At 35.7% G+C, this 15,492-nt stretch overlaps 1 protein-coding gene across 1 annotated transcript in view; it reads left to right on the forward strand.

Moving 5' to 3' along the window:
• The first annotated feature begins 4,151 nt into the window (after positions 1-4,151).
• LOC128990400 (vacuolar protein sorting-associated protein 41 homolog) overlaps positions 4,152-15,492 on the forward strand; it is a 33,137-nt gene continuing 21,796 nt past the window's right edge. Inside the window, exons 1-6 of the mRNA XM_054412749.1 lie at positions 4,152-4,305; positions 8,608-8,748; positions 9,511-9,684; positions 10,577-10,700; positions 11,229-11,439; positions 12,340-12,497. Coding sequence (XP_054268724.1) covers positions 4,273-4,305; positions 8,608-8,748; positions 9,511-9,684; positions 10,577-10,700; positions 11,229-11,439; positions 12,340-12,497 — 841 coding nt within the window. The 5' untranslated portion in view covers positions 4,152-4,272. The remainder of the gene's footprint in view (positions 4,306-8,607; positions 8,749-9,510; positions 9,685-10,576; positions 10,701-11,228; positions 11,440-12,339; positions 12,498-15,492) is intronic.

The raw sequence follows: 15,492 nt of genomic DNA on the forward strand, positions 1-15,492 counted from the left end.
GTCTGCGAAGAATAAAGTGAAGATCCTAACTTCGGAGTCACACAATCAGTGAGAAATAGTTCAAATTCCTATTGATGGAAATGCCTAGAAATTTGACATAACGATCTGACTCGACCACCATGTCATCTACATGCAAACTAATTTCCTCGGAAAGGTGAGATGAAATCCTAAAATCAACTAAAACTAGTCTTTTTTTGCATTTACAATAAAATTAGATTGTTGTTTAAAACCCATTGAAGAGCGGCATTGGACTGAAGAACCGCTTTAATCTCCAAGTTTTCCGACATTTTATATTTAACAAACAATGATATGTCATCAGCAAATAAAAAATATCTCAGCATCAGACACGCTTTTTGGAATATAATTTAACAAGATAAAAGGGACCTAAAATTGAACCCTGGGGTACACCTGCCTTAATTTGACGATATAGCTACATTTCTTCAATATCCCACATTTTTCGAACGAGAATTTAACGGTCTGACGACGTCCAGCTAAAGGAGCGAACCCATTTGTTGGCCACTCCTCTAACACCAATCTCTTCGAGTTTTTCGAGAAACACTGTCAAAAAATGCCTTCGGAAGATCAAAGAAAATACCTGCAGCTGATTCTCCTTTTATCCAAGGATTCAACTGTTCTGTTGGTTAAATCAAACATTGCATCAACCGTGGATTTATTCTTCATGAAACCAAACTGATTTGAAAACAACGTGTCATTTTGATGGATACAGGAATAGTCTGGATGACTTTGATTTTAAGAATCTTATTACATCAGCCACTTCAGTTGATGATACTGGAGTAAGGAAAAAAAGATGACGCTACATATGTAGACTGATTTGGGGGTCATCAACCATAACTCTGGCTTCTGATTTATTGTGTGCGTTGTGTACGTTGACAAAGAAGTCATTGAACAGATCTGAAACCAACTTTGGATCTCTTAAGCCATCTTTATTTTTGACGCACTTGACAGTCAACCCTGGTGATCTCTCTGTGTTCCTGTGCTCGTTTATAATTTGCCAAGCCGTTTTCGATTTACAGTATTTGAAGAAAGGTTTAAGTCTAAGAACTGTCGATGACTTGGTACGCCTAATAATGGACCTGTATCTCCTTCTTCAGTGACAAATAATGCTGTCTCTTCTCGTGATATCCATCCAAGTCTCGAGTAAGGTGCCACCAGTGTCTCATCAGATTACGCATTTCTAGCTCCTCGAGAGGTACTCTAGGTGGACGATTTATTTTTGCTCTTTAGTTTTATTTTCTTTTCTGGAAATTCCTGGTCAAAAGCAAACTTCACCGTGGATATAAAAGTTTCCATCTTTGCGTCTATTGCGGTGGCACTATAAATACATCACTCCATTGTTCACGTTACAAAAGATATTTAAAGACTTCCACATTACGGCTACAAAATGACCTTTTTATAATGTATCTAGAACCTCTGTCAAGATCTCCTTTCTGTACTGAATTTTGTACTTTGCTCGGTCAAAAAATTCATCCTAAATGCTTACCCTAAACATAAACTATAATTTGCAGTACAGCAACTAAACAGATAACTTAAATCGTATAATAAGGTGATCTAGGCATTAAGTCAATTAGCTAGCAATGTCTTCTGCATTACACGTTTTTGAGAATGATAATTGTCTTATGTAAACAGTAAACAATTCGAAATATTATACATTTTCAAACAAATAAACTGTTTGCGTTATTATATATGTTAAACTCTAACCTTTGCAAATATAATATACTTTTCAATACTCGATTTACGTTGTTCGCAACGTAAATGCAGTCTTTTAACGTGTTTAAAGTAGATTTTAACATCTAGCTACTCATCGACTCAAACTCCGCCGAGTTAGCATCGTGTGTATCATAACTAATCAGTTACCATAAATATTTCATATCCGTATTTATATAGTTTTTAAATGTTAAATTATTTTTGTGTTAAACGTGACGCTCTACAAACGGCAACTTGTCCGTGGTGTATAATGGTGGTGGATAACGCAGTAACCAAAACGTAGCATTGAATTTTGTTCAGAATTTAATGGGCTACAACATACTAAATTTTAATCAAAATCGTTCGGGCCATTTTTCAGAAATGTTGATTTTTCCGTTATTTTATGGGCTTTATGGGAAAATCCCAATTAAAAATCAAAATTTGAAAAAATGAAAAAAAATCGCCTGGAGATAATTATATATATAATGTAATAGAACCCTACACACCAAATTTCATCAAAATCGGACTACAGGTGTGGTCTGTAGCTCTGTACACATCCAGACACATACACACAGACAGACATAAGTTCGAAAACCACTTTTTTGGGCTCAGGGAGGGCCCAAAACGGATATATCCACTCAAAACTTAAACTCGAAAATTTTGACGAAAACAATACTTTCTCCATATACTATGGTATAGGGGGAGAAAGTAACAAATAAGTACAGCTGATGTATTTTTAACTCTAGGTATATGGAAAGTTACCTTTAGAAAGAAATTACGACCTTGTAGGGAAATTTATGAATGGGTAGTTTTGCGCAAGGTTTCTCGTCATGACGAACGTTTTAAGTATATGGTTTATGGGGGTGTGACTTGTAGTTTTCTCAAAAGTTTATGGGTACTTGGGATTCATATATGGATCTAAAATCTTTGAGACGTATCTTTTATTTACTTTCGGTAAAGTATGTTTTATCTATGGTAAAACACATACAATGCTGATCAAGAAGCTAAAACTATAATCATTGAGATTGAGACACGGTTGGTTGTTTTGTTTGTAGTGGAGACACTGGCACTGTCAGTCTGTCAGTAGTGTCAGTACAGTACTCACTAGGGATGGGCACAACTGCCAAAATCACACAACCGTTGTGCACACAACCGTTGCGGAGCGACAACCGTTTAATTAAACGGTTGTCGACAACTGTTGACCTTGGCACTGGCGTTGCGTTGTGGCTGTGCACTGTTTACGTTTACTTCGATAACGCTTAGTAGCTCAACGGTTGTGAATAGACGGTTGCGTTGTCGTCGACTATTGTGAATGTCTATTTTGCATTTTGCTTTAGTTATAGAAAGTAAATGCTTGTAGAAATTAAATTGACCTTAGCCTAGTAGCATGTTGCTATGCATGACTTACATGTGACACTTAGAGATAATAATTTAATATGTATTATATAGTTTATAAATATAAAATAATTTTAAGTTTCTATTAAGCATGGATGTCCTCTGTGAACAAAACCGGTTTTGATTTAAAAAATTAAATTTACAGTAACTTGTTTAATTGACATAACTTGGAGTAAATCTAAACTGAACATGAATAAACGACAAACTTAGGATATAATTGCATCTTGGTAACGATAAGAAAGAAATCAGTTTTTCAGGTAACATCGGTCTTATACAAACAACGACAACGACTTCGCCGCGAAACAATTGAATACAACTGCCTCAGCCTGTTTTACACAACCGTTTAGTTGGATAACGCCCGCCACTGGCCAGCCCACAACCACAACCGAACCAAACAGTTGTTCTACAGCGTTGCGTTTAGCAGTCGCGCAGCTGTGGACAACGACAACGACAACTCCCTGAAAACGTTGTCGATAACTGCCAGCTCTACACAACCCCACAACCGTTTAGTTGTGCAACGTCTGCCGCGCCACAACCGTTGTCAAACAACCGTTGCGTTGTTTTCGCCCCACCTCTAGTACTCACTCAGTCAGTACAGTATAGAGTAATGAGTAATGTCGTTTAGTAGGTAATGTCAAACACAGAGGATACGCGTCCGGTAACCGGACGTGGATTAGGCGTCCGGTAGTGACGTCACCGGGTTGTGGGGTCCCGGAACGCCATTACCACAATGATACGGTAATCGGCCAGCGTTGTTCGTGGTGTAGTGGATAGAGTGCTCGGCTGATATACAAGAGGTCCCTGGTTCGAAACCCATCGGATGCTTAATCTTTTTGTCCCAGATTTTGCTTTGAATGTAATTTCTTCTTAACTGTACATCTTTTGTTAGAATTTTGGGCATTTATAATTTTATGTTATGAAGAGAATTGAACCTTCATTTGATTTTTTTCATTATCAGCAAGTTTGGTTGGTTAGGTTAGGTTATGACAGTAACTGCCGGACGCCTAATCCACGTCCGGTTACCGGACGCGTATCCTCTGCGAATGTCAAAATACTCTCCTCCTCATACATAAGTCCAAAGTAAGGTTATGTTTTGATTGTTGTACATTTTCCCAATGAATCACAGGTTTTTCTCCAGTTGATAATATTGTTATTTGAGGATTTCTTTTATAAATGGAATCAGCAATACAACCAGAGAACGGAAATGTAAGTTACTCTTCAGTGTTATAGAACACATTAATTGAAATAAGACATTCACTAAACTGAAATGGAATTGGCTCATCATAGGCTAGTTTGTTTAATTAATTATGACAGTTAGTTTGTAGAGCTTACAGCTGTTGTGTGTGACTCAAATTAGTCAAATCAAATCATTTTATTTAGCTAAAATTGACAATACATATTGCATAGCTAAGTCATGGTACAAACGTACATTATTAAAATTATAAAGTTTTCCTTATAAAACTATTTACAGTAAGGTATTTACAAACTATGGCTAGACAAAAATAATAAAGATCAGCTATCGCTATCTATACGCCAGGGTTTACAGCAGTCCAGTTTCTGTTCTTGGACGCTGTAACAGGAGATATTAACTAACTGTCTTTTTATAAGTACATCTTTTAAATTTTGAGTGGTCTGATTCCAATTTAAGATAAAGGGGAAGGATATTATACAGTTTGATGCCATTGTAAAGAGTATGTTTTTTGAAGAAAGATGTAGCATGTTTAGGAATTGGCAAATTATGAAAATTTCGAAGTGAATATGGGCAGATGCGGAAGTTTTCTGGAACAGTGAATAGAGGAAGATTTTGTTTGACTAAGGTGAGAGTTTAAAGAATGGGCTGCACTTTACTTGACGTCCTACACTCATTCGAATGAAAATATGGATCGGTATATCGATTAATCGATTGCTTCATTCGATATATCGTTTGGTTAGTTAGGTAAGGTTAACCTAACCTAACTAACCAAACGATATATCGAATGAAACAATCGAATGAAAATATCGAATCGAAAAAAACAATCGAATGAGTGTAGGACGTCAAGTAAAGTGCAGCCCAAGAATGTATATAGATGGAAGAGTTAGGATTTTTGATTCTGAGAAGAACTTTCTACATGATTTAGGCCTACGTTTGGGCAGAGATAAAATTGTTCGTACAGCCCATATTTAGAATTTAAATAGAAATTTAGTTTTTAAACTTTCATAGCCCCATATAGGTACATAGCATACGCTAAATGAGGATATATCAGTCCGTAATATACGTATATTAGTACTTCAAAGGTAGACGTGTTCTTTAAACTACGTAGAACAAAAATTCCAGAACTGACTTTTCTTGAAACCTGCTTGATGTGATCTGAGAAATCAAGATGTTTATCTAGTGTCAGACCCAGAAACCTAAAACTGTTAGTTGGATGAACTGTTGTGTCGTCCAGAAGTAGGCTGAATCCATTAGAGAGTCTATTTGAAATAGAAAAGTGCAAAAGTTGGGGTTTTTCGGCGTTGACGGAGAGAAAGTTGGAATCAAACCACTCGATTAAGTTACTGGCTTCCCGAAAAGTAGTGAGCTCCAAGCTTTCAATGTTGCGGCTGGAAATGGAGAGTGAGGTGTCATCAGCAAATAGTGTTGGTTTGGCGGTTGATATGCAAGATGGAAGGGTGTTAATGAAGCCCTGAGGCACCCCTCTCAAAATGACGGTCTTATCAGAGGAATAAGAGCGAATGAACCCGGTCTCATCTACAGCCTGGATCTCTACATACTGTGTTCTGCCGCAGAGGTAGGAAGTAAACCAACTCAAGGCTACTCCTCGTATGCCCACTCTACTCATTCTTTCCAACAGTAGGTTGTGATTGACCGTCTCAAACGCCTTTCTCAGATCAAAAAATATTCCTGCAGAATAATATTTGGAATCAAGATCGCTTACAACTCCATTAATGAGGTTAAACATAGCAGTTAAGGTGGACTTTCCTTTTAAGAAACCATGCTGTTTTGAGGTGATAATATTATTGATTTCCAGAAACTTACAAAGTCGCAGATTCATAGCTTTCTCTAAGACTTTAGAGAATACAGAAATAATTGATATCGGTCTGTAGCTATTGCAAACCTTGGGATTTCCTTTCTTAAATATTGGTCTAATTACTGACTCCTTTAATCGCTCAGGGAATGTTCCACTACTAAAAGAGTAGTTAATTAGATGGCACAATGGCTTGAGCAGATGATTAGATACTTTTTTAAGCAAAACAGAACTTATCTCATCCGCACCTGAGCTTTTTTTGTTTTTTAAATTGTTTACTATGGACTTAACTTCTTCCAACGTTACAGGATACAGAAAAAGAGAATCCACATGTTGTCTTATGTTTTCATTGGTGTTTCCTTGACTTAGGGGTGTTTTAACATGCCCTTCAATGTTAGAGAAGAAATCGCTAAATTCAGTGCAAATGTTGTCCGGCAACAGACAACATAGCAGTTATCACCAGGATCACCAGGATTACTATTCGTCCTTTTTTGCTGCTAAAATATCAAAATTGCGAAAAAGAGACCTGAGTAAGGCTATGTTAGTGATTCTGTTGAAGAAATAGGTAAATTTATTAGAATGAAGGTTAACAAACCCTATTTATCTAAAATTGTTTGGCACCACAAATGGCATCAGACGATAAATTATGCAATGATTATAATTTGTAACTTATAACATAGCTTATATGGATACTCTTTAATATCCCACATATAGAGGGTAGTAAAATGATAAACAAATTAAATTATCATATTAATGTGCATATATATTTCTAAAACAGACACAGTTACTAAACAGTAGTAAACACACTTTTGTAGTAAAATTTATGTAGGCCTACTTAAGCTTTTCAAATATATATGCTATGTAAAATATTATTAATTTCTGAGATAATTAAGAAAAACTAAAAAATTGTAGGCCTACCAAAAAATTAATAAAACTACACATTTAAGAACATATTATTTCTGAAACGGTTGGAGTTACAAGAAAACTGTAAATACTACAATTTTTGTAGTAAATTTTGTATATTATAATTTTGTAATTGAATGTGGTATACAAAATATTAATACTTTATAAGAAAATTTAAAAAAACCAGAATACTGTACCTAAAATCCAAGATGGCGGCAAAAGCTCAAGTCTCACGTTTAGTATGATAAAGTAGAAGCCTTAACTGACATTTTAACACAATTTACAAAACTATACCATTTTTTTATGAATTTTTAAGCTAATTTGACTGGGCTACAAATTTAAAACATTCGGCTAATATTTTTATAGGACATTTTATAACAATTAATTCCTGGTACACACACTTGAGCCCTGTGAACAAACAAACCCTTTCTTAGCTTATCTGTCAACAAAACAAATACATATTTTTTCTTTAATATTTCAAACTACTTTAAATTAAAAAGCTAAACAGTTAAATTAAAATCCTTCAAAATTAAATTACATTAATTTCTTCCTGAACAAAATAAAATTTACAATTGCTAAACTTTTCTAGAAACTTTAAAAACTTTACTGTAATTAGCATTTATTGTTTTGAGATCCAAATTTATCTCCTTTAAAGAAATTCTAAAAGAATAAAAAGGTGCATTTTATATTTACATCTTTTACTAGTAATTGAAAACAAAGTTTAATATTTAAAAAAATCCATGATATTTCTTGTTATTACAATAGTTAGCAGTGAGAGGGATAAAAGTGAATGAATTAAAATAAGATTAACTAAAATAAACTTACTACTCATTGAGTAGGTAGGCTGCAGAAATTCACCCAGGTCTGGAAATTGTAAATCTATCTACTCTCTTGAACTAATAAACCCACGTGGAAGCAGCTCCCTTGACCCTTATATAAAATGTAACATCAGTTCTGGAACCTTCCACCCCTACTCCGGCCAGCACTTGCACTCGACCAGTTGGTAAGGAAGCTTCCAGAGCTTTCGACCTATCGATGCTCACCCCTATGTCCGGCATTGTACTTCTCATAGCTGAAAGCACATTTGTTTTGGTTCATAATGTATCCGTGTTTGTGTATGCTAAATTTTGTATTTATTTTTGTCTCTGTCTATTGACAACGTCAATGTGTTTCAATCATTTTTATGAAGATGAGAGGCTCAAAAATGATACTGTTGTTTCAAAACTAGTTGCCCAAGACTAAACTAGGATTGAAGGTTCAAGGTATTTAATCCTATTTATACTGTTAAAAATAAATCCTAGAAGCAATGATAAATAAACTGTTAAATTTTCCTATAATCTTGACAAGTTGGTTTCCTGAGCATTTACTGCTGAATAAAGGAATATCGTCTGGAAAGAAATGGGTTCCCCCTGCAAAAAAAAAAAAAAAAAAAAAAATGGATCCCTTGGTAAGTATTTTGTTACACTACATTGAAGATCACAATCCAGACTTCATTCTAAAACATGCCCAGCCTTTCTGTAGTGTGGTCCCACACTAAACTGCTTTACTATGTGAGGAGATGCCATATTACCACTTAATTCATCTCGTTTTGGGATTGTAGAATGAAGAAGACAACAGCTGTGATAGGGAAAGCGTACAGTCGGAGGAAATTGAGCCGAAATTGAAATATATGAGAATGACAAATGATCTTGTTAATATACTTAAGAAAGATGCTGCAAGCTGTATTGCTGTTCATCCTAAGGTGAGTTAAATATGTACACTTCTTAGTTAATTTCTTTTTTAATGCTTCAATTTTAACCTTGAGGTTTGAATAATTTTCTCCCTCATAACTTAGGGAAGACTGGTGGCAGAATTTAGAATGGCAAGTTGTCTAATGACAATAAACAGTAGATGGAGGCAGTGGCTAATTTTCAAAGGTTTAAATGACCTCCCACCCCTTCTCTGAGGGGTATTCCACACCCCCCCAACCCCCGGGTATAACCTCCCCTCTTAGGGTCATCTAGTTAAGCATGTGGATGGAGGACTGTTGTAGCTGGATATACATTTTGTATTGCATCACACAATGGTCCAAAAAACGTAATTTTACTTTACTCATTGTTGTGGCTTGCCCCTGAACTGGAATTGAATTGTATTGAATTGAATTGAAAATAACTTTATTCATAAATCATACAAGTATGTACATTGAATGGCGTCAAAATTCTTTAACTACTTAAACTTACAACATAATATCAGCTGTACAGTTCATCAAAATTATACAGTACTTTTTGTGTGAAGTATATTTTAAGCTGGGTTTTGAAATTTTTTACAATCCTCAATTTAAATACTTAGCCTCAAGTTTAAATAAAATACTTAGCTAAAATTGATTGTTTAAAATTCTTTTGGGTGATGCTCAGTTTACATTGTTCAAAGGACATTCACTTTATAGTGAATCTTCAATTTTTCTTAAGTGAAGGATGTCAGCAATAATCTTAATTTGAATAAAATTTTATTGGTTGATTTTCAGTTTATCTGTATTGGAACACAATTCGGTTGGATTTACATGCTAGACCACCAAGGCAACAGTGTACGATATAAAGACAATGCTTCTCAGGGGTTCAACGCTCACACTGTCTCTGTCAACATGATTAGCGTCGATGTCAACGGAGACTTTATAGCCAGCTGCTCAGACGATGGCAAGGTCAATAATTACTTTTCTTTGTTTCTTTTAAGATTGTCATTGGTTTGTGGCCTATGCAATTTTTTAAGTTTTTTTTATGTGTTTCTTCCATACACTGAATGTTGTATTGATCTTGGATTGTCATGTACATTTATAACTTAAGCTTAAATTCCAAATGAATTTTAAATTCAAACAAAAATCTTAAAATCACCCTACTTGGAGGTTTATTTTATTTCCTTAATTCTTTTTCATTGGGGTTTTCTATTTAATTCTTACAATATACATGGATTTATTAATTCAAATGTTTTTAGTATTAAAAGGTTTTTAGTTAACTCTTATTTTAAGAACTACCATCAAGGTCTATTTAACGGTATTACAACAAACATGTGATTTATCAGGATGATTTAACCATAACTAACCAACTAGTCCTTATCTCAAATAATTAATAATTGATTATTGAAAACCTAAGCTGAAGTCTAATAACAATTATTGGTATGGTCAGAAAAGAACCTATGATTTAATGTAGCACAAAGATCATCATTGATGAAATTAAAAATATCGCCTACGGAACTGTATTAGTTAGGGTAGCTATACAATTGCAACTGGCTGGCATAGACATACATATTAACAGTGCAATGCTTACTTTTCACATAAAGTAAACAATATCGGTCCAAGACAGCTGTCTTGAGGTACACCAAACGTTCTATGCAAAAATTTAATGTTTCATTTCCCACAATGATGGCACTTTGCATGTTGTACACCAATTAACTGCATTCCTACCAATCCATTTAAGTGGATTTTTGCCTATAAAAATGTATGTCAAAAATATACTTTTATGGATTCAGCTGAAAAGCAATCTATTTATTTGCTGTTTTTATGAATCAGTTTTAGCATGTTTATGTGCTTGTCCCAGGTGCTGGTCCATGGTTTCTACACTTCAGAACACAACCAGACACTCATGTTAGGCAGACTAGTCAAGTGTGTAGCTATCGACCCCAACTACTCCAAGCCAGGGACTGGACGTAGATTTGTCACTGGTGAGCATAAGGGATTATTGTTAACATTTTACATCGCGATTAGTATAAAGAAGTTGTCAGGAGGTTTGGGGATGTGGATGCTGATCCCATCATTAGGTGGATACCTAAAACATAAGCGTGACAGTTCATAAATTCAGCCAAAGCTGGAGATTGGAGGGTCTGAATGCTGTTTTGGCCAGGTCAGGTGTGCAGCATGTGTAGTTAACCTGTCTATAGCAGAGCTTAACTGAATAAGTCCACCTAAAAACCCTATTGAACAGCGGAAGTTGACAGAATCCAATTATTTGCGAGATGCACGTCAGTTCAGACCATTGCTACTTGACCTTCATACTGTTTGTGTGTGTATACAGTCCACTTATATTTCACTAAATATAATTTGGATTTTTGTGTCTTTAACATGAGGAGACACCAAATAAATTGGCAAAAATATTAATGCACACATCCCTTGGGCTAGTAAAATTGACGAAAATATTGGTATAAATAGTTGGTTCCAAGCTCAGAGTGAAAGTGAGGTTTGAATGCCGTCAGGTGACGAGCGCTTAGTCCTGCACGAGAAGACGTTCCTCTCTCGGATCCGCTCGACCGTGTTGTTTGACATGGGAGTGGAGGGGGGAGTGCAGAACGTACGGTGGAGTGAGGCGGGACAACACATCGCATGGGCCACACAGCAGGGCGTGCGAGTCTACGACATCACCAACAAGTGCTCTCTTGGACTTGTCAAGTGGACCAAGTCTACCAAGTCAGTCAATCCCTGTTATCCTCAACTGTTCAATCAAATTTGCAGTAGGATTGAATGTTTGATTTGATTTAGCTTACAGCCAAAATTAATATTATATTAAACACTATAAGTAGTTAAATACATGTATTATTGGTAATCCTATTTGATGCCACTTGTGGTGGCAACTAGTTTTGGTTTACACAAAACAATCATTACGCATCGTAGGGTCAGAAAAATCATGTCTTCTGAAGGTCGTCATATTTGACATACATTAACAAAAGAAATACTCAACTCACATGAAAAGAATTTATAGCTTTACGGGTGGGAGTTTATATCTTGACTTGAGTGTTGTGTATTTTTAGTACAGTAAAGTCCTGCACCGTATATTAATTCGGCAACCTAGATTTCTTGTCAGTCCCAAAGAAATGATAACGCAAGTTCCACATAACCCTGCATTGGTGTTAGTTATATGACTCTGTGAGTGACCCTTGTAGCGAACTACAGAACTGAGAAGTCACTCAGTACATTGTCTTATTATTTGAACCAAGCGAACTTAGTAGACACTTATCAGAGTTCGTAGAACTGTACTGTACCAAACATTGATTACTTAAACAAGGCGTCTCCAAACTACGGCCCACGTTCCTGCAAGGGGTTTTTGTACGGTACGGTTTTTTTAACATTATAGATTTTTTTTATGTATTGTCATACCATTTAAAAAATAAAATATTTGTTTTATTAGTAATAATGGGTATTGTTTTAAGTTTTGGAATGATCCATATGAAGGACTTTTTTTACCAATACAAGAAAAACTGAAAGCCTATTTGGAACTTTTGCCTGCCTGGCCACCAAGATTTTACAATCTTGCCCTTGCGTAAAAAACTTTGGAGACACCTGCCTTAAACTATGCATTATTGTTAACAGTTTTGAAGGTGAGAAGTCTCGGTGCAACCTCTGCTGGAAGGACGCCACCACTCTGCTGGTAGGCTGGGTGGACACCGTCAGGATACTGAATGTACGACGTCGCACTCACACGGAGATGGCTCTCACTCCAGACTGGCCTCAGTTTGTGGTTGAGATCGGTAGGTAAATAGACAAATAAATATTTGGGTTTAATGTTTAATGATACCAACATGTTGCTGGCAAAGTATTCAATACCTGAATCTTTTAGGCAAAGTATGAAATGGAATAGTAACAATACGATTTTATATATGGTAACGTGCCTTTTTGGAGGGGAAGGGGGGTAACTAGCCTTTTTAGTTGTCTGGCCTAACCCAAGGCATAGCCTACAATCCCTAACTAAGGTTATATGTTTGAAAGCTAACCTTAGTCATAACTTCACTACAGTCATAACTTGTATTAGCGTGAAATAAATCTTACAGAGTTTTAAAAAGCATATTAACTCACCAGCAATCTGTTTCGCAAGCTGAGACTAAACCCGGCTTAGTACTTCGACGACACTTTCTACACTTGGTAAACATGCAGATACCAAATAATCCATCTTTAGCCCCCCCCCCCCCCCCAAAAGACCTTTCTTAGGTCTATAAGCAGGTTGGTAGAGCTCGTGCGTTTCCTGGTGAAGCCTGGGAGTATAGTGGCTCTTAATCAGTTTTTTAGGGGTGGGGGTACGCCGAAAATCAGTCTGCGCTCTCACCCATTTTTTTAGGTATGTTGAAGCCATAGTTTCGTATAATACTAATGCATTATTTTTACTTGTTTTTGCCCACAAAAAATCTCTGGCTAATTTAAGAGTAATTTTTGGAGTAGGCTATTAAAAATATCCAATCCTAAATTTTAATATAGAGAATTTTATTAAATATGCTATCCTCCGTTCTTAAACATTTTCATATTTCTCTTAATGAGGAAAAAATTTGATATTTATTGAAAATGCTCATTTTTGTTTTGGAACCCTTAATTAGCCTACATTAATATAATCACACAATTCGTGCGAGCAACCTGAACCGCCTCCGCACCGCGGTCCGAACTCCAAAAAATACTGAGATGTGTCTTTATTCAGACTAGTAGCAGAATAGGAAGACGACGTCAACTTCCCCTCTCACTCTCGGCTCCCCCTACTTGCCACTACAGCCCCTCACACCCAGGCGTCACGAAGAAACACACAAACTCTAGACTGTTTTTAAGCCTCAGACCCATGTAGTACGGTGATCTTTGGTAAAGTCATAGCTGATGTCTTTGATACTGCAAATTATTTTTTGAACGTGTTGGGTATTAATGAATAAATTGATTGTTTATAAATAATTGCGGATTACTCTTGAAGTATACAAGAATTTTATAAATGTAAAGTAAAGGCATTGTTAAAATTACATAGGTATGTTTATTAAAGCGGTTTACATGATATTTATTTGTGTGTGTATGATAAAATTCTTAAAAACTTCTTTTTAATCTTAAAAATAGTTGAGGCATATTATGTTGAGCCCCATAACTCAATGCCATATCGCATAGTGGAAAAAGATATGGCATAATAAATTATGATATTGGTTTTAGAATTAATTATGTTTCTTAAAAAATACATCTAGAAACAAGCTGTATATAATTTTTTAGCTACCATTTCAATGTGAGGTTTCCATGTAAAAATTTTTCAATATTTAAGCCTAAATGTTCAACAAAAGCCAAAATATCATTTTATATGGAACAAGATGGGAATAATGCCAATTTTCTCAAAATTAACAACCACGAATTCCAAAGAGTTAATAATTTTAGATATCTAGGCGTTTACTATCTGATAGAAATACAGAAGACATAAAAATTCAGAATAGGAAAAATGCAGCAAATAAAAGTTGGTAGCATGTGAAAAACTAATGAATTCAAAGATGTTATCAAGGAATACAAAAATTATAATCTACAAAACAATAACTAGACCAGTACTTTTATATGGAGGGGGAAATTGGATCCTGAGCAAAAACACGGAAAATAAGATTATATATAACCTTTGAGAATAAAGTTCTAAGAGCTATATATAATACTAGCTGTACCCGCGGGCTTTGTCCCGTTTAACTTCATAAGTATTCGCATGGCTCATTCACGTCCTGGTTGAAGTTCGTTCGCTACGCTCACTCACCTTTAGGTTGGAGCTCGTTCGCTGCGCTCACTTGCCTTCAGGTTAGCTCGTTCGCTACGCTAACTCGCCTCCAGGTTGAAGTTCGTTCGCTACGCTCACTCACCTTTTGGTTGGAAATTAGCTGTTGTCATAAATTAAAAAAAAAATGATAGTGCTGCACCCTGTTGGTAATCCTTGTAACTTTTATGCTATTGAACATCATAGAACAGAACCAACTTGTTTAATTGAAACAGCTGTTAAGATTCATTAATTCCTTTTAAATATTAAAAACCATAAGGTTAACATGGGGAACTACAGAGCCACTGGGGCGGAGCCCGAAAGGATTTTTGGGATAATAATATGCTTTAATGTTAATCGGGAATGTGAGCTATCATCATGCCAAATTTCAGCCCAATCCGTCCAGTAGTTTATGCTTGATTGAGCAACACACACACACACACACAAACACACACACAAACTCACAAACTTTCAGATTTATAATATTAGTAAGATGGTCCAGTGTGTGAAAATGGAGTATGGAGAATCCGCCACAATCAAGAGTTAAGAGAATCATTCTGAGACCCGAATATTGTAAAAGAGGCCAAACTATTAGACTAAGGTGGGTTGGCTATATCTTAAGGAGAAATGAGGAGAGCTTGTTGAAGAAGGTACCAATAGGAGATCCAAGGGGGAGACTAGGAGGAATACCAAAGTGCAAGTGGTGGGATCAAATCCGGAAAGATATGGAAAAAATTAGACTAGTAGAGGAAAAATTATTTTTTGCTTATATTGTAGTGTTTGGAATTGCATAATGCGTGTATTAGAATTATTAAGTTTTAAACCTTTTGCCGCAAACCACATCGATGGATTTTATCTTTGACGTCTTCCTCTCTAATGAAATTTTATGTCCTTCACAGCCTGAAGAAGTAGTTCCCTTTTGCAACGAAACTGCAGTAGCCTACAGACTACTAGGGATCACTTTGACAGTACAATTATAATCTGTTTAAAAAATCATTTAT

The sequence above is a fragment of the Macrosteles quadrilineatus genome, unplaced genomic scaffold (genome assembly GCF_028750875.1).
Source record: "Macrosteles quadrilineatus isolate MER2022 unplaced genomic scaffold, UCM_ALF_1.0 Scaffold_3__2_contigs__length_128488019, whole genome shotgun sequence".
Lineage (NCBI taxonomy): Eukaryota > Metazoa > Arthropoda > Insecta > Hemiptera > Cicadellidae > Macrosteles > Macrosteles quadrilineatus.